This window comes from Branchiostoma lanceolatum, chromosome 6, assembly GCF_035083965.1.
Source record: "Branchiostoma lanceolatum isolate klBraLanc5 chromosome 6, klBraLanc5.hap2, whole genome shotgun sequence".
Taxonomy (NCBI): domain Eukaryota; kingdom Metazoa; phylum Chordata; class Leptocardii; order Amphioxiformes; family Branchiostomatidae; genus Branchiostoma; species Branchiostoma lanceolatum.
Genome location: NC_089727.1, coordinates 17,401,444 through 17,420,077, shown reverse-complemented (window position 1 = coordinate 17,420,077; position 18,634 = coordinate 17,401,444). Strand labels below are relative to the sequence as shown.

At 41.4% G+C, this 18,634-nt stretch overlaps 2 protein-coding genes across 3 annotated transcripts in view; both read left to right on the top strand.

The window, feature by feature from the left end:
* The window catches only part of LOC136436928 (uncharacterized), a 42,129-nt gene extending 31,193 nt beyond the window's left edge, over positions 1 to 10,936 (top strand). The window contains exons 2-5 of the mRNA XM_066431333.1: positions 7,321 to 7,376; positions 8,434 to 8,575; positions 9,583 to 9,731; positions 10,671 to 10,936. Of these exons, the coding sequence (XP_066287430.1) occupies positions 7,358 to 7,376; positions 8,434 to 8,575; positions 9,583 to 9,731; positions 10,671 to 10,909 (549 nt within the window). The 5' untranslated portion in view covers positions 7,321 to 7,357 and the 3' untranslated portion in view covers positions 10,910 to 10,936. The remainder of the gene's footprint in view (positions 1 to 7,320; positions 7,377 to 8,433; positions 8,576 to 9,582; positions 9,732 to 10,670) is intronic.
* The window catches only part of LOC136436927 (uncharacterized), a 77,952-nt gene that overhangs the window by 37,781 nt on the left and 21,537 nt on the right, over positions 1 to 18,634 (top strand). Inside the window, exons 1-4 of one of the 2 annotated variants that reach the window (XM_066431332.1) lie at positions 845 to 1,571; positions 4,104 to 4,133; positions 5,048 to 5,238; positions 5,794 to 5,925. In XM_066431332.1, coding sequence (XP_066287429.1) covers positions 962 to 1,571; positions 4,104 to 4,133; positions 5,048 to 5,238; positions 5,794 to 5,925 — 963 coding nt within the window. In that variant the 5' untranslated portion in view covers positions 845 to 961. Of the gene's footprint in view, positions 1 to 844; positions 1,572 to 4,103; positions 4,134 to 5,047; positions 5,239 to 5,793; positions 5,926 to 18,634 lie in introns of those variants that run through there. The other variant, XM_066431331.1, reaches the window with a different exon arrangement.

Below are 18,634 nucleotides of genomic sequence, written 5' to 3'. Positions count from 1 at the left end.
AACGTTTGCATAGAAAATATCAGCCGTATGAACCAGTAGGTCAGTGCCAAGGCACCTCTTTCCATTGAAAACTCCCCAGACAACGATGTTGGAGAGGCGCTAGCGCCTTTCTGGCAATTAACGAGTCAGATCAGTAAAAAAATCCAAAACGCAGAGAGAACGCACGATTTCGGTATAATCAAGTGACAAGTTGCACTTATAGTAATACCATTATTCGCAGATGACCAAATCTGAGCGACCCTAAAATGCTCGAAGAACGGACTTTTCAGAAAATACTTAAGATCATACATTGCCGAACAGTATTGGGCCAAAACTCTCGAGAAAGACAGGTCTTACGTCTTCTTCTTTATTCTGTTAAAAAGAAATTAATTACCTTGACAGAATGATGACCTTTATTGTTGTGTCAGCCATTGTCCCAGGAAAAGTCGTATTTTCGTTCAGATACCTTGGAACAAAGCCCCCAAAATAGTAATTTTTGGTCAAAAATTATTATAGTTTTCAACAAAAATAACGAACCGGGACCTGACGTGAAACACTGTATAACGTTACAATCAGACCTGTCCTTGGTGCTGAACATTACATCCATATCATAGACGAACCATGAGGCCTTTCTTGGGTGTGATGCCTATTATGAAACTGCCTGTTTGCTTGTAAGTAACGTAAAATGAATTCAGATGAATCATTTACCCTATACCTTGATCCCAGTTATAATATTTCAAATGCTCGCGCAGCTGACCGAACGCTAGCTCTTGTGTCCAGGATATTGTAGAGCATACCCTGAGGACGAGAGCCCCGAAACTGTGGACCAATCACAAAGCTAACGACCATGGAACAATGGAACATGGAACAATAGAACAATAGAACTGTTGTGACACCGCCGTAGTCACTAGAACGCGAAAACAAGTTGACAGATACACTTGCTTCATCTTTACTGAAAGGTTTATTGCTTTCGTTAGCAAAGATGACGATGTCTACTGCAAATATTCGCAATGTTACGTGTGACATTTATCATAATGTACACGCCAAACGCCGAGTATGGCGTTCGAGCCATTTCTTCGAGGATTGGTTACTGTTTCGAGAGAAAATGAGTTTGGAGGTCACGAAGAACGGTGACTACAAGAGCCCAGGGATGAGGAAGTTCACGTTATGGCTGTTCAACGCCGACAAAGGCGAGGACTTGAGATTCTTGGTCGCTGATCTTCCCGGGGGTTTGTGGAAAGAGTGGTCCAGTCCGGACAGTGGAAAAAGCAGCCCAGTCCCGTTTCCGAGTTTCCCCGGTGGAGGAGACACTGGTGAAGAAAATCGTCCTCAGAGCCCCGCCGCGCTGTTAGATCGCGGAGATGACACAAACCCCGATCCTGATCCTGGAGATGAGTCTGATGACACCTTAGACAACTATCTGTCCGACCAACAGTTGACAGGACCAGAGGAGACGGACAGCCCCACTCTTTCAATCTCCCAAACGTCCTCGCTGACTACGGTCACTGCTATGGGTAGTTCAGAATCCCTGTATTCAGTTACAGGGTCTGACAGCGACCCGTCTGACCACCCTGAGTCTTCCACACCATCAGGTAAGGATTTTTACAATCTATTTTCCACTTGACCGTTGATAAACAACAATGAAAAATAATTACAAAATGAGTAAATGAATAAATTTTTTTCTACTATTCTTTGACAGGATTTTCACACCATCAATAGGATATTTGATTAGACATTATTGACAAGATGCTCTAGTTGATAAGCATTCTTGTTCTATTGAAAGGGTGCTCCTGTCAATAAGAATATTTTGTATCATTAACAGGATGTTCCTGTGGAGAACAATTTCTTCATACCATTAACAATTTTTTGATTAGGCACTATTGACAGGCTGCTCCTTTTAAGAAGATTTTTTTTCTGTTGACAAGATGCTGTCAATAAGAGCTTTTTGTACCATTTCCTGTCAATAACATATTTTTCATGCCATTGACAGGATCTTTGATTATAGGCACACAGGATGTTTCTTTTGAGAGGAATGTTTTTTATTATTGACAGCATGTTCCTGTCAATAAGAATTTTAGGCAATATTGACAGGATGCTACTTTCAATAATACAGTATGTTACTCTCAATAGCAATTTCTCACTCTATTGATAAGACGTATGAGCTTGTACAATGGTGCAAAAGTAAAGACTTATTGCCATTCCTGAGTAAGGCTTTTTTTTTTTAAATTGAAAGGATATTGAAGAAAAATGTCCCAATCTGGGAGGGGGGTGGGATCCCAAACCTCCAAAACTATAGGCATACATGCTGCCAGTTGAGCAGTTGATACTATTCGTTAAATGGATGTATATATACTGATTTATTCAAATTTCTATGCATTCTATCAATAACTGATAATGAGCATCTTGTCAATAGCCAATTGCTGTATGGGAACGGTAACTGCTTTTGTTTACATCTGAAGAATTCAACGACTGGTTGGCAAAATTATGTTAGTGGATTAGATTATTGATAAGCATCTGAATTACCAGATCAATTGATCAATCAACTTGTAAATCTTTTGAGTTTCACCTGTTTTAATCCTGCATATTAGCTACTGCATCACCGTGACATTATTGTGATTGCTCAAATATGATTATGAATAGAATACTGAAATGCCAATGTTTTAAGAAAATGTAGTTTTGTTGTGTGCTGTCAATGCTATTAGTGGTAAACATTTTGTTGGATCAAATTTAATCCTTCTTCATAACACCAAATTATGGGGGGATACTTAAAAATTGTCTATAAATTGTATCTTCCTCCTTGTTGCTTAAAAGCAACTTAGTTTAACCCTTGCAACACTCCTCAGTTTTTGTGCATGTCTACTCTACTTGCAAATTGTCTATGTTGGAAACAGTGTGTATTTCAGTACACAATAATTAATGTAATATCATCCTTTATTAGATTCAGCTATATGCTATCATGGGACCTTATTCAATCCTATTGAACAGAAGATTATGTTCTTTCAGAATCTAAGACTTGTTACCAGGTTTCCTTGTGTTTTGTAATTCAGTACACTCAGAGTTTTAGTATCTTGCTTGGGTGTCCCTTTAGTATCTACTGCAGCCTAAGTTTGCCTGCATGTTTTGGCAGACTTCTCTAAGGTCAGAGGTCTCTCCTCATTATTCATGCATGTGAGCATGGCTGAATCCATTTGAACTCTGACATCATTTAATATGATTGAAGACATTAGATATCATGACCCATTCAGTGCAAAGCTACACATGTAAAGGTTCAATTATTTGGCTATTGGGTGTCATCTGATATCAGGATTAGGTACCAATCTAAAATTTAAGTAGTAAATGCCTGTCAGTGAGGTATTTTGTGAGGTATTGTATTCAGTTGATATATTTGTTTGTTTGTCTGTCTTGGAGGCTGTTAAGAGCACTTCTGTAGTAGACAAATCACTGTATTTCTCTCTACCCACAGAAAAAAATCTGTAATGTGTACTGTAAAATTAATGTTTGCGGTGGTTTTAAGTTTGCGTTTGAAACAATGGTAGCGCTACAGTCATACGTTGGTGGGCAAAAAGTTTCGCAGTGTTTTTTAGTTTGCGATGAAGAGTTCCACAAACATTAAACCACCGACAACATTTCTGCATTTACAGTCACTGTAAGAAACTTGCATTTTCATGTATTACCAATTGATTCTTTGGTACCATACATGTGGTTTCTATCTGATTTGCTATTAATGTAACAGTTCCTTAGTCACCTTTTCATAGCAAGTTGTTAGATTTTCTGTTATATGCTGAAATGTGCCATGTCCTTTGTGGTCCATAATGCATAGCCATACTGCTCTCACATCAGATTTGGAGTCTGCAGGGGATACCATCTATAAAATCTACTTGCTGTGGGCTAATGATTTTACAGACCTAGGCCTTAGCTTGCACAAAATTACTAAATTAATCTAGGTTGCCATTGATTCCACCATATCTCACGGATTTTGTACACCCTTTACTTTAGGAATTGCACCCATAAGTTGAAAAATTGTCAAAACATTTTCTACTGTTTTAGAAAAGGGGAGGGTAGAACTTTTCCTCAAGTACAATTACTTTACCTATCAGTAACTATTATCATTCTATTCTTTACAGGGCCAGCTGCTGAAGGGTCACCTGCAGAGGGTAAGTACAAGTTTACTACAGGATGGTATTTAGAATTATGAGTTCTATAGGGACTTAATGCTTTATTAAGCAAACTTGTAGTTCTTATCAGAGCATACAGGCTCATCATTCCATTAAGGTGTGCTTGATGTGATGTATAGTAAAACCTGTACAAGTCACCACCTCCATATGTACATTAGGACCACCTGACCAATGTGGCCACTTTTTGGTGGTCCCTTGGACAATTTTCCCATTGACACGAGCATCAAGAATATTGTCTACAGTGACCACCTGTCCACATAGACCATAGTTTCTTGCGCCCCTGAGTGGTCTTCTTGGACAGGTTTGACTGTACTTGGTGACTTTTAACCACTTTTCCCGTCTAAATTAGTGACTGACAGAGATAATGACTAAATGTTTTATCATGAAAACTTTAAATAGAAGAGAATTTGGTACATTTTGATACAAGACAGATTCTTACAAGTTGAAGATATTGGATCATAGAAAAAAGGGTGTATGATATTAGCAACAGTAATTGTAAGGTAACTGTAATTTTGCAGTGGTTTAATGCTCACAGTTTTGCAGTGACAGCTTCACTGCAAACTTAAAACCAGTGTTTCCATTAATATTACAGTAATGTACACTCACAGTGTACACAGTATACAGAGTATACAGTAAGTGACTAAAGTGCTACCACAAACTTTACATCATTGAGAACTCTCCATTTTCTCCCTACTGTGAAATTAAATCACTGAAAATTAAATGAATTGACAGTTAGTATAATTGTAGGCTTGTAGCAGGGTCACATGTTTGACAACATATGTTGTTCCCTACTGTTAAATCAAATCACTGCAAACCTAAAGGCATTTACAGTAGCATTATAGCGAGGTTGAATGTTTGACAATATATGTTTAACAGTGGTTTGTATTTTGTAGAGGAGGGCATTCCACGATGGATGCTGAACGACCTTCAAGTTGCAGCAGATGAGAGGGGGTACAGAGTAAACCTGTCTGAGGGGCACCTCCGAGGGGGTTTCGGCTTGGTATTGTTCGGCTCGGTCGGAGCAAAACGCCTTCTGCGCCATAGAGAGGTTATGGATGCTGCCGTCCACAACGGCCACAATAAGGTGAGTACAAGTTTGGAGGGTATACGGGATTGAAAGGTCATGGGTTCCATTCCTGGCACTCCCTGGTATTTATTGTTTCCTTGGGAAAGGCACTTTACACGGCTTTCCTCACTGCAGGGCTCGAAATACTGGGTGCATGTGCACCTTTGTGCATCCAAAATTGGAGCTGTGCCCCTAATTTCACTGTGGGTGCACTAGTGCACCTAGATATCTTTGTACACTGAATATTCTTGAATTATAAGTGCCAGAAAAAGCAATATAACCCTTGTTGCATTGTAATTCATATGATGTATTACTTGTGCAATTAGTTTTAGAATTACAGATTGAAGTTACTGAGTGGCAGTAGTGTTAAATCACCTGGAAAGTTCTGCTTGTAGGAAAAGAAATTCATTGGCAGAAATCATTGTAGAAAGATCTTCCATCTGAAATTAATTTACAGCATTAACCAATTATCAGATCTATTCACTAACAGTTGCTTGATTTTTTTGGTATTATATATAAGAATAGATACATGACTACACTTGAATAACTACAACCCCCTCCCCCCCTTTACAGGTGGCTTTCAAGATCATCCAGCATAGTTTCATGTTGGAAGGGAAAACTATCAAAGACGAGTCTCAGATGTCCTCCATAAAGGCAGAGATGAAGGTCCTAGAGAGGACCAGGACCAAACCACACGTCAATCTCGTGAGTTTTTCTGTGTCTTTTCTATGTCCCGTCTGTGCAGATATAAACACATGATGACTGGAAGTAAGTTTAAGTAATTGGTGCAAATCTTTGATTGTAGTCAATTAGGCCAAGCCCCATTGAAACATTGTCAGTTCATGTTTGCAAATTTATGTTTCTATATTTCTTTTCTAGACGAGCTGAACCAATCAACACTGACTATGAGAAAAAATGACTAAGCACAAACTGTTGCATCAAGGTTTTTCACTGAAGTGATACAACAAACATAAATTATCACCAATCCTAATGTGTACAGGGTTTTGACTTATATACAGATGTGTTGAGTCTACTTCATGAAGTGATGCTGTATTTAATATCAGTACTAAGGATAGTAATACAGGAGGACAGCCAAATTTCACTCTTCAGTACCATGGACAGCCTAGAGAGGACAACGAAACATCGCTGTTCAATACCAAGGACTGCCTTGTGAGATGACAATGAAACATCACTGTCCAGTACCAAGGAAACCTATTTGTTTAGTACCAAGGACAGCCTTATTACAGTGGAGTACTAGTACCTGACGTCACTGTTTTGTACAAAGAACAGCCTAGCAGGAGGCAACTAAATCTCAATGTTATGTACTTTGGGCAGCCTAGCAGTTTGAAAAAAATCAGTTAACCTTTGTGCATCACAGTGTAGATATCGGTACCAAAGACATTAGCCAACAACAAGACAAGGTTAATATGACTCGATTGACGGTTTTTCCTCATTGTCTATTACAGCTGAACTTGTACGATGTCTGGATCAACCAGCTGATTGTCGTGTTGGTCTGCCCGAAGGCTGAGAGGTTTGACCTATCATACTATGTGGAGCGGAACAAGCCATGCTGCTGTCTCAGCAGGGGACACTGCACATGCACCACCGGTCTGCCGGAGGGCGTTATTAGAGCGCTGTTCTCACAGATCATAAATGGCCTGCAGCATCTACATCGTAAGGGGATCTACCACAGGTAAGAAGGGAATCTCTTTTGATATAAACACAGCAGACCTTTCAACAAGTCTAAACGTGTAAGGTCAGCCTTTCTACGATTAGAAAAAATAAAATAAAAGGAATGAGATCATGATAAAATGATTAGGAAATCTTCCAGAACTCAGCTTAGTGCCTGACTGCTTCTTTTCAATGATTTCATTTTGTCAGATATTTTTATTTTGTATTCACAAGCAATAATATCATTGTTTATCACCTAATTGGTTTGTATCTTTTGTTATACCTCTTATACCTTGTGTTCAAGTTTTTAATGCTTACCTTTGATTCATGTTTTGATTTGTTATGCTACATGTACATTCTTTTTAGCAATAGATTCTTTTGTTTTCTTTACCTTTGTTGAAGAAGCAGCTTTTCTTTCCTCTTATTTAGGGATTTGAAGTGCGAAAACATTCTGTTGGATAGGTTTATGACTCCCAAAATTTGCGGTGAGTGTAGGTGTAGGGATTTCATAGTCAGATCACTTTGGATATATCTAAACCTTAGACAGAGGCCTTTATAAGTACATGTAGTTAGGGAATTGTCACAAGTAAAGGAAAGAAAAAATTGTGTCTAGATTTTTAAACTTCAACACTTCAGATGTGAGCACAGCTATTGCATATTCATACACCGAGCTACTGCAATTCACTTTATCTTCACGGTAGCAAAATTTCACGGTGTAAGGAAAATTGACATTTTCACTGAACTTGAACTTCACGGAATGGATGTGTGAAGGAATCATAAAAAATCACAACAGGTTTTTTCACGATGATGATAAGTTCATGGTACAGAGGTGAAAGTGAAAACAGTGAACATAAAGTTACAGTGAAAGAAACAAGAATTACAGTATTTAGAAACCTTTTTGGTCACAGAAACTGTTAAAACATTTCAGTAACAGGGTTCTCAATGTTTGGTCAATTGGAATGATTATCTAAGGCACCTCCCTAAATTGTCCTCATTGACTGGGCGGTCCTTATGTAGAGGTAGTCACTAAGACTGAGTACAGGTTTGATTGAAGAACTATTGTGCTACGATTGGAGCAGGTATAATGTGTGGAAACTTATAGAAACACGACAAATTAACAATTTCTAATCATCATCATCATCATCATCATGTCGTGCGGGTTGCCCAATTCTAATACCTAATTTCTAATAGCTAACAACTTTAAAGAACTAATCTAATATTTGAAATTGAAGAAATATTATCACAACAGAATTGTAAAACTACAAACCTTGCTGTGATATTCTGTTCTGTTCGATTTCAAGGGGTAAGGTTTTATATAATTAAGATATGCAGTGTCTTGTGTTTCCATTCGCAGTCACAATAGATGCATTCATCACTATATTTCAAGACACCTTTGTCAATTCCATGTAACTTCGCATTGAAGCATATTTTCTGCATGCAAATTTGTCACTATGCAACCATCATGACATTGTAGAAATCAGCAAGGATATATGAATACCTATTTATTAGCTTTACATTTCAAACTTCTCTTTCAATCAACAGACTTTGGTTTGGCGATCAAGTGCCGGCGACCTCTTGGTCACTTCAAGATCAGGAAAGACGCTGTGGGAACTCATCCGAACATCTGCCCGGAGGCCCTGCGGGGACAGCGCTATTCCCCAGAGCAGGCTGATCTCTATTCTATGTTAGTACAGTTTATCATATACTGAGGGATTTTCATTGCTATTGCCAAGAAGGTTAATTTTTTTGTCAGCTTTTGTGTGTGTGTGTGTGTGTGTGTGTGTGTGTGTGTGTGTGTGTGTGTTTGTGTGTGTGTTTGTTTGTGTGTGTGTGTGTGTGTGTTTGTGTATGTATCTGTCTGAGACTTGCTATGTGGGTATGCCTTGCTAAAACCTGGTGGCTTTCTATGGTGCTGACTAGCAGAATTTCCAGTTTTGATATCTCATGTTCTGGATAAGCTACAGTCACAACTTTTGGTTGGTCGAAAATTAGTTTTAAGTTTGGGCCCCCTGGTGGATTTCATTGGAATTGCAGGAAGCATGTCAGTTGCAGATTCTGAAAATTCTGAGGACCCTACTCATGACAGTTACCACTTACCAGATAATTTCCATTGTGGGAGTACAGGATAGTCAGCATACAGGAGTCACATGGATCATCGAAAAAATTAGTATGAAGATCTTAATATGTGTAGCATGGAATATGATGTCAGATATAAGTTACAATTGGGAATAGTATTGAATTGATCAATGAAATCTTTAACTGTGATAATCACCATCTTAATCTGGTTGGGAATATATATGTTAGGATGCGCATGTCCCAAACTTCATTTTACGTGCTTTGCTGTACGTCTGAAGATACAATATTGTGTCGTAGCAACCTGCAGTGTGAACATAAATCTGAATTACAGTGAGAACATACATTAGTAATGCAACCCAAGGTGCAACCCAAAGCAAGAACACGCATCTGAATGACAATGTAAACCTACATTCAGTTGTTCAGCTAGGCTTCCGTATTAACATACATCTAAATCACAAGACTCAGTGTAAACATGCACTTAGAATTACAGTACGTGTTAACAAACAATGTACGTATGATATGCATTTAGCAATCACATACTATAGATATACGCTAAAGGAAATTTAAAGGTGTGACGATAAATTATAATGGATACCACCATTTTTGTTTCATCAGAGGAACTTTACTTCACCACATGATCGTGGGCCGACGTTTCTACAACGTGCCGTGTAGTGAAAGCAACCACGCGCAGACACGAGCAGTTTTGAAGCAGATCTACCGGTGGCGCGGCCGGCCCCCGATCAGCCGAGAATTTATCTCCTCGGGTAAGATTCGTCCTGAACACCACATGCGGTCCTTTAAAGGCACCCAGAGCATTTATGAGGTTTGAATATTCTAGTTGCTGCTATCTTCATGAAATTGACATTTAATGCCACTATTTACCATATTTGCGTGCGGATTTCTTACCAAAAGTGCTCAAAAGCGGCACAAAAATAAGCTACATGGTGATCTTTTAGTTTCACGCGCCTAGTGTAAATAGACCGATACCATAGCCCCGCCCACCTCCGTCAAAACGTAGAAATGCAAAATTAAAACATGAAAATGCAAATATCTGACGGACATGCAGTCACTCTCTCATTGGTCGAACCGCTAAATGTGATGGACAGTCAGGATAAGTCTACTAGTATTAGGGATTGGATTTTCTATCAGTTCTCACCACACAACTCACCACTGTATCTTTGCTCCTTTAATGTCGATATGTAATGGTATAGTGTTTTTGAAACTTACTATGTGTAGGAATGACTAGAAATTAGAGTTTTAGTATGCAAGTCATAAGCCTCATAAGATGCTCTGGATGCCTTTAAGGTTGCACTGCGTTTTTGTATCAACAGGACTAGAGAAAAAATAGCATTGTAGCATTAAGTTACAAAGGTTATCAAATTATCAGCACAAAAAGGAAGAAATGTTGGTTAATTCTTTTGCCAGATTGGTGTGTGCAAGCGGGTGGGGTAGCGGACAAAAAAAGGGGCAAATGATAAAACGGTGACGATCTTCCCCACCAACCTCTGCTTGGAGAGTAAGATTGGTGTTGATAAACAAGTGTTACATGAATAACATAACCTGCTACGAATACATAACTACCATTCTGTGTGACTTATCTACATTACAAAATATTTTAGCATGGGTTGAGGATGTGCTTTTTGAGGATGTGCTTTTCATAATGTACATTAGGTTTGATGCATTTTGTATTCGAAACATTACAGAGCCAGTTAAGTTGATTTATGGCTTGACCAATGAGGAGGGGAACAGGCGGACCAAACTGAAAGTGGTACAAAAATCACCATGGCTCCTGTATGGAGATAGAACGGCCTGGCATCGGATGGACGATGCCTGCTCAGCACATCGGAAGAACGTACTAACAACCAGGGTGAGGAAAGTAAAGGATCCAGAGAAGCTGAGGAGAATACAGGTGATTCTTTTTTTGTCTTCACAACAAAATTAAGTTAAGATCACAACATCATGATCAAAGGCAATTTTTAAAAGTAACATTACAGAAGTGAAACAACATATTAGATAACAAGTAACTAACTGTGACAAATAGGTACATAAGATTAAAACAAAATATCATTACATGCTAAAAAAAACTTACTTGCAGGTGATTCTCACGTGCATGGACCCAAAGGAAAAGCGTCCTGAAAAGAGCGCATCAGAAGATGGAAAATCAACAGCAACATCGAGGACAGGCAAAGAGACACACATGCCGGGACGTACCATCTTCACTAGTTATTATAAAGGGGGAGCTGAATCAAGAAAAAAACATGGTAAGAATGTTTTGCTCAGCCTTATGTTTAATTCAGATCTCTAGAAAAGTCAGATAAATTTACTATCATGATTGTTTTTTAGAAGAAATTGTCTTCTCATAGCATATCATATTGATATTGACTTTCTAAATGGTGTGCCTTTTAAAGTTACTTGTTTGTAGAACTTACTTTACAAATTTGTAGAAGTTTATCATCAAATGCATGTACATCATATATATAGAAACTAAGCTTCAAAGGAATAACTTTGATCTATTTTTTTTCTTCTTTCAGACACAGTGTAAGGTATACGTGAACACCAAAGGATAAAATGACGGCTAAAAAAAAACTATAATTAACATCCATGGAATATGATGGTATCATTTATGAAAGTGATGCAGTCTGACACATAAACGGCTATCTACAAATGCAGGTTGGAGACCTCCAGCAATATTAGCCCCATGGACTAGCCCGAAACAAGAACTGCCCCATGGATAAGGGGATGGCTGAAGCCAAATCAAAGAGAGGCCTGAAGTAATAACCTCCTCCGCCTACCCCTAGACTGAAGCCTAACGCAATGATCCGAAAAAAAATCCCCCTCCCTACCTTCCTCTCGTCGAGACAGTGAGAGCCCGCAGCAATGCTGGACTAGGGCATGAGAGGAGCCAGTGAGAAACCCGAAGCAATGCCCGCCGCCCAATGGACTAGGGCATGAGAGAAGCCAGTGATAGCCCGAAGCAATGCCCCCGGCCCATGGACTAGGGCATGAGAGAAGCCAGTGAGAAACCCGAAGCAACGCCCGCTGCCCAATGGACTAGGGCATGAGAGGAGCCAGTGAGAAACCCGAAGCAATGACTCCCGCCCGCTGGACTAGGGCATGAGAGAAGCCAGTGAGAAACCCGAAGCAACGCCCGCTGCCCAATGGACTAGGGCATGAGAGGAGCCAGTGAGAAACCCGAAGCAATGACTCCCGCCCGCTGGACTAGGGCATGAGAGGAGCCAGTGAGAAACCCGAAGCAATGCCCGCTGCCCTATGGACTAGGGCATGAGAGGAGCCAGTGAGAAACCCGAAGCAATGCCCGCCGCCCTATGGACTAGGGCATGAGAGAAGCCAGTGAGAAACCCGAAGCAATGTCCGCCGCCCTATGGACTAGGGCATGAGAGAAGCCAGTGAGAAACCCGAAGCAATGCCCGCCGCCCTATGGACTAGGGCATGAGAGAAGCCAGTGAGAAACCTGAAGCAATGCCCGCTGCCCAATGGACTAGGGCATGAGAGAAGCCAGTGAGAAACCCAAAGCAATGACTCCCGCCCGCTGGACTAGGGCATGAGAGAAGCCAGTGAGAAACCTGAAGCAATGCCTGCTGCCCGCTGGACTAGGGCATGAGAAAGGCCAGTGAGAAACCCGAAGCAATGACTCCCGCCCGCTGGACTATGGCATGAGAAAGGCCAGTGAGAAACCCGAAGCAACGCCCGCTGCCCAATAGACTAGGGCATGGGAGGAGCCAGTGAGACCCCACAGCAATGACTCCCGCCCGCTTGACTAGGGCATGAGATAAGCCAGTGAGAAACCCGAAGCAATGTCCGCCGCCCAATAGACTAGGGCATGAGAGGAGGCAGTGAGATCCCGCAGCAATGACTCCCGCTCGCTGGACTAGGGCATGAGAGGAGTCAGTGAGAAACCCGAAGCAATGACTCCCGCCCGCTGGACTAGGGCATGAGAAAGGCCAGTGAGAAACCCGAAGCAACGCCCGCTGCCCAATAGACTAGGGCATGAGAGGAGGCAGTGAGACCCCACAGCAATGACTCCCGCCCGCTGGACTAGGGCATGAGAGAAGCCAGTGAGAAACCCAAAGCAATGACTCCCGCCCGCTGGACTAGGGCATGAGAGAAGCCAGTGAGAAACCCGAAGCAACGCCCGCTGCCCAATGGACTAGGGCATGAGAGGAGCCAGTGAGAAACCCGAAGCAATGACTCCCGCCCGCTGGACTAGGGCATGAGAGGAGCCAGTGAGAAACCCGAAGCAATGACTCCCGCCCGCTTGACTAGGGCATGAGATAAGCCAGTGAGAAACCCGAAGCAATGTCCGCCGCCCAATGGACTAGGGCCTGAGATTAGCCAGTGAGATCCCGCAGCAATGACTCCCGCCCGCTTGACTAGGGCATGAGAGGAGCCAGTGAGAAACCCGAAGCAATGCCCGCTGCCCTATGGACTAGGGCATGAGAGGAGCCAGTGAGATCCCGCAGCAATGACTCCCGCCCGCTTGACTAGGGCATGAGATAAGCCAGTGAGAAACCCGAAGCAACGCCCGCCGCCCAATGGACTAGGGCATGAGAGGAGCCAGTGAGATCCCGCAGCAATGACTCCCGCCCGCTGGACTAGGGCATGACAGACCCCCCCCCCCCCTCGCTGGACTTGGGGATAGAAGTATCCTGTGAGAGGCCTGTTGTAGTAACGAACTCCATGCACTAGGCATGACAGTAGTTAAAGTTGCTGGGCTCAGATTTACTTACGAGAAGTAAACATGTGTACAGAATTCTACAACCGTGTTCAGACTTTTTGTGTCATAGTATCAATATTAGGATTTAGCAGAGATCTATAAAGCAAGATCAGATGCAAAACAGCAAGACATCGGCAGGCAGCTTTACAGCAAAAGACAAACATTTACAAGGTTTTTATTGATTTGTTGAAGACAACAAGAAGCAAAGTCCCCACTTATCTTTCATTAATGAACATGTCCTTGGTGCTATTTTATGTGCTGTAGCGGTGTCAATCTGAGCTTAAGGGAGCACACCCCAGTTTCTTGCCCCCATTGAAGCCTATAGTTAAGAGGGTTTTTTCATCGACGCCGCGTTGAAAGAAAAAAATTTCTCAGGAAACAACACCTATATAGAAAGGAAACACGTACCCTACGGTCTAACATATCTGATTTACAAGAAAATTCTAGTACTTAGAATCTCACAATAGTAGTTTTCTCGAGGTATGTCGAAAGCCCATAGCAGTGACGTAATCGGCCAGGCGCCATGGGCGAGTCACTGTTTGCGGCCTCGGAGCGATACCCGGAAGAGAAGATCCGTCGACAAAAACGTACCGAAAACAACGTATAGGGGTTGAATTTTATACAAACAGTGATCTGGATGCACTACCCTAATTTTTCACCAAGTAACCTGGAACAGAAAACCAGCTAAAAAACACTTACTCCAAAATTTTTGGGACTATCGTGGACCCCGGTCGCGGAATAACTGGGGTGTGCACCGTTAACCCCCGGTCCAGGAATGCTTATTATACATATACATAGTTCTAGATACAAACAACGCAACACCAGTATGACAAACGATACTGATAGATATGCAAATCAGTTTATTTGCATAATTGATACATGTCTATCTGTTAATGTTACACCTGCAAGTAACTACATATGCTCCCAAATGACGAATAGAGTTAGCTACGACGATTGCTTATGTGTGAATAATTGGCCTTATTAAATCTTGTAGTCTTGTGCTAGCAGAACTGGGTAGATTTCCTTTAGACGTAGATATATCTGTTCATTTGATCCATTATTGGCTACGCTTGTTACAGATGGACTCCGATAGACACCCATTACAAGTTGATGCCCTTTTGTTTCAATATAACTCTATAACAAATAGCCGTAGCTGGAAGAACCTTTCAACAACGTGTGAAAGAAATATTAGATTTTAGTGGAAACTGCTATCTGTTTAATTCTTGTAATTCATCCAGTGACATCGAGTCAGTTTGGACTATGATAAGGTCCAGAATGTACACCCAAACTATCTGTCATAATTTGAGTATGGATATAGGCAAGCTAAGGTTTTATAAGGCATGCAAAACATCATATTCCACGGAAAAATATCTAGAACTCGATGGTTTTAATTTACGCTCAGCAATTTGTAAAATTAGAATTAGTGCCTATCCTCTTGAAATAGAGAGAGGGTGGTACAAAAAGTTACCTGTGTGCGAAAAAAGTTGTAAATGCTGCAATGATTTATTATTAGTCCAAAACACGAAAAATCCCCAGAAAGACCCATAAGTCACGGCTCCCGTTATGCATGGCCAAATTAAATGACGCTTGTTTTTGACACAGTAGATGTGCCTCTCTCCAGCAAAGGTAAAACCATTCATCAATATTGCTGGTGATTGGAGAAAAAGCCCCTTAAAAAGAACTAAAATTTAGCGAGATGAAAATTCTGCTTTCTTTAGTTCTGATAACCCCCTAATACACCCTTTCAACTTTTATGCTTGAACTTGAACTTCTGGTCAATGAAACTCTGGAAACTATGCTATATGGAGATATAAAACGTATGCCCATATCTTTATTGTAATTATCAGGGTAGCCATCGCAATTTCAGTAATTTCTAACCATAAATTGTTTGATTTTTGAGGGTCTACGAGGGTGGTCCCAGAACTACATAACGAAATATACCTGAAGGGCTGTTCCTAGTTCCACATACCTATCACACATACAAAGTATGAGTCGATTTGGCCGACCCCCGTCTTCCCACCTGGTTTTCTCTTGCAATGACTCTCCAAATTCCATCCAAACTTCCCCATGTTTACAGACATAAAACCACCACATTTGTCACACGCCCCTTATAGTGGTTTCGAACACCGTCTACACAAAGACACGCAGCAATATGGTTTTCATCAGGAAGTCGCATGATCCAGATCTACTGCAGTTCTAGTAAGGATTACAAGAGGACACTTTTGATCCATGAGAATGTAGTTTTTTTTAAAACTAAAGATGATTGCGGTGGTAATAAGTATTAGCTTTTGATGTAAAGCTGTTATCGCAGAAGATAACTTGTTTAATACCTTCGCCAAGAAGGTTTTGCTTTCAGTAACACAAGCACTGATCGCTTTTGTTGCCCTTTGAGGCGACTAACTAGAGAAGCTTTAAGGGGTCAACGGATCGTCATGATTTATGGTATGCAAATAGCTTGGCTGATGCTTTGCACAATTAGATACTTATCATGCACAACAGGAGCCAATTTGTTTAATTAATGAGGAAATTTTATTAAAACCGCTGCATTTCTCAATAGGACTCTCAAACATGTCAAATATATGTATAAAGAAGAGAGATATCAACAGATATCAATTATGCGAATGGCTACCTAATTTGCATACTTAATGATAATGCAATATAATACTATAGTGGTAAATGATGGGGCTGTCATACTTATGGCATTTGGAAGCCAAGTAAAGGAGAACATTATTAGACGTAAATCATGCAAATGAGGGCCTTATTAGCATAACTTATAATGAAAATGCTACAATTGGCTTTTTACTGTAGTGTCTGTTTCGGGGACACTGGCTGTTAGACATAGATCATCTCAACAGATTGCAAAATTCACCAAAACAGTTCAGAGTTGGTTTGGACACCTGCACAGGATGCCAGAGGACAGAGATGTAAAAAGAATCTTCAATTGGACACCTAAAAAGAAAAGGCCATCAGACAGACCAAGAAAGAGGTGGCTAGACCAAATATGTAATCTAATGATGTCTTTACAAAATGTTATCTTGTGTAAATAGTCAATCCGTGATAGGGGAACACGTGTTCAGCTTCTATTAATTAGAAATTTTGATGGTTATAACTCATCTGAGGCTCTGATAATGTTTTCCATCTGTTCCGCCTGTCGCATATAGCTATATGCCTTTCTGTGATTGCCAAGCACTCTCCAGGCGGCGCATAAATTCCTAAGTGAGCGGACAACGTTAGGATGTGAAGGGTCTTCGCCATAGAAAGTCAGATACATCTGTAATGACTGTTCAAAATAGCTAACTGCCTTTTTGTTATTCCCAAGTTTTATTGAGGCGCCACCTGAATTGAATAGCGATTCGGCGATTTTAGGATGCGCGGTGTCCTCACCATAGATACTCCGCCTCATCTGTAGTGCCTGTTCAAAATAGCTATCGGCTTTTCTGTGATCCTCAAGGTTAATCCAGCGAGCACCTAAGTTGTTAAGTAAGTTGGCGATGTCAGGATGTGCAGTACCCTCACCATAAATCAGCCACTTCATCTGTAGTGCCTGTTCATAATAGCTGACCGCCTTTCTGTGATCCCCAAGGTCGCCCCAGGCATCACCCAAGTTCGCAAGTACGTTGGCAATATCAGGATGTGCAGTGTCCTCACCATAGATAATCCACACCATTTGTAGTGCCTGTTCATAATACCTGACAGCCTTTCTGTGATCCTCTAGGTCACTCCAGGCGTTACCCAAGTTGGTAAGTGTGTTGGCGATTTCACGATGCGCAGTGTCATCACTATGGATACTCCGCCTCATCTGAAGTGCCTGTTCATAATAGCTGACCGCCTTTCTGTGATCTCCAAGTTTACTCCAGGCGTCACCCAAGTTGTTAAGAGAGAAGGCGATGTAAAGATTAGCAGTGTCCTCACCATAGATAATCCTACTCATGTGTAGTGCCTGGTCATAATAGCTGGCCGCCTTTCTGTGATCCTCAAGGTCACTCCAGGCGGTACCCAAGTTGAGAAGTGAGATGACGATGTCAGGATGTGCAGTGTCCTCACCATAGATGCTCCGCCTCATCTGCATTGCCCGTTCATGATACTTGACCCCCTTTTTGTGATCCCCAAGGCTTCTCCAGGCGTTACCCAAGTTGTCAAGTGGAGTGGCGATGTGAGGATGTGCAGTGTCCGCACCATAGATTTTCCTACTCATCTGCAGTGACTGTTCATAATATCTGACTGCCTTTCTGTGATCTCCAACTTTGCTCCAGACAGTACCCAAGTTGCCAAGTGCGCTTGCGATGTCAGGATGTGCAGTATCCTCACCATAGATACCGCGCCTCATCTGTAGTGCCTGTTCATAATAGCTCACTGCTCTTATGTCATCGCCAAGGTTGCTACAGGCGTTACCCAAGCTGTTAAATGAGTCGGCGATGTGAGGATGTACAGCGCCTTCACCATGCATACTACGGTACATCTGTAGTGCCTGTTCATAAAAATTGACTGCCTTTCTATTATTGCCAAGGTTCTTCCAGGCGTCACCCAAGTCATTGAGGGAGGTGGCGACATCACTATGTACAGTGTTTTCACTGTGTATGGACAAATAGCTTTGTAGTATTTGCTCTAAACATGTCTTGGCATTTTCAAAATCGCAGAGACTTTCATATACCTCTGCTGTTTGTTTTAAAGAATTTTTGAAGAAGATCGTTTGCTCTATTGGTTGCTTAGGGTTGGTAAACAGTTGCTAGATATAGTGCTTCAGTGGTCTTTCTGTGTAATAGTATCTCATGAGCTGTTTTGTTTCTGAGATGTGAAAGACTATCTGTAATTTCTCCTCAGTGCCCGTATCGGTGGACATTGCCGATAAGGCTGACATGTTTTCCACCTGGCCACGATTGTTCGTGTATGTCCGCAGCCTCAGTTCTGCAGAGATACTGACCATCACCATTA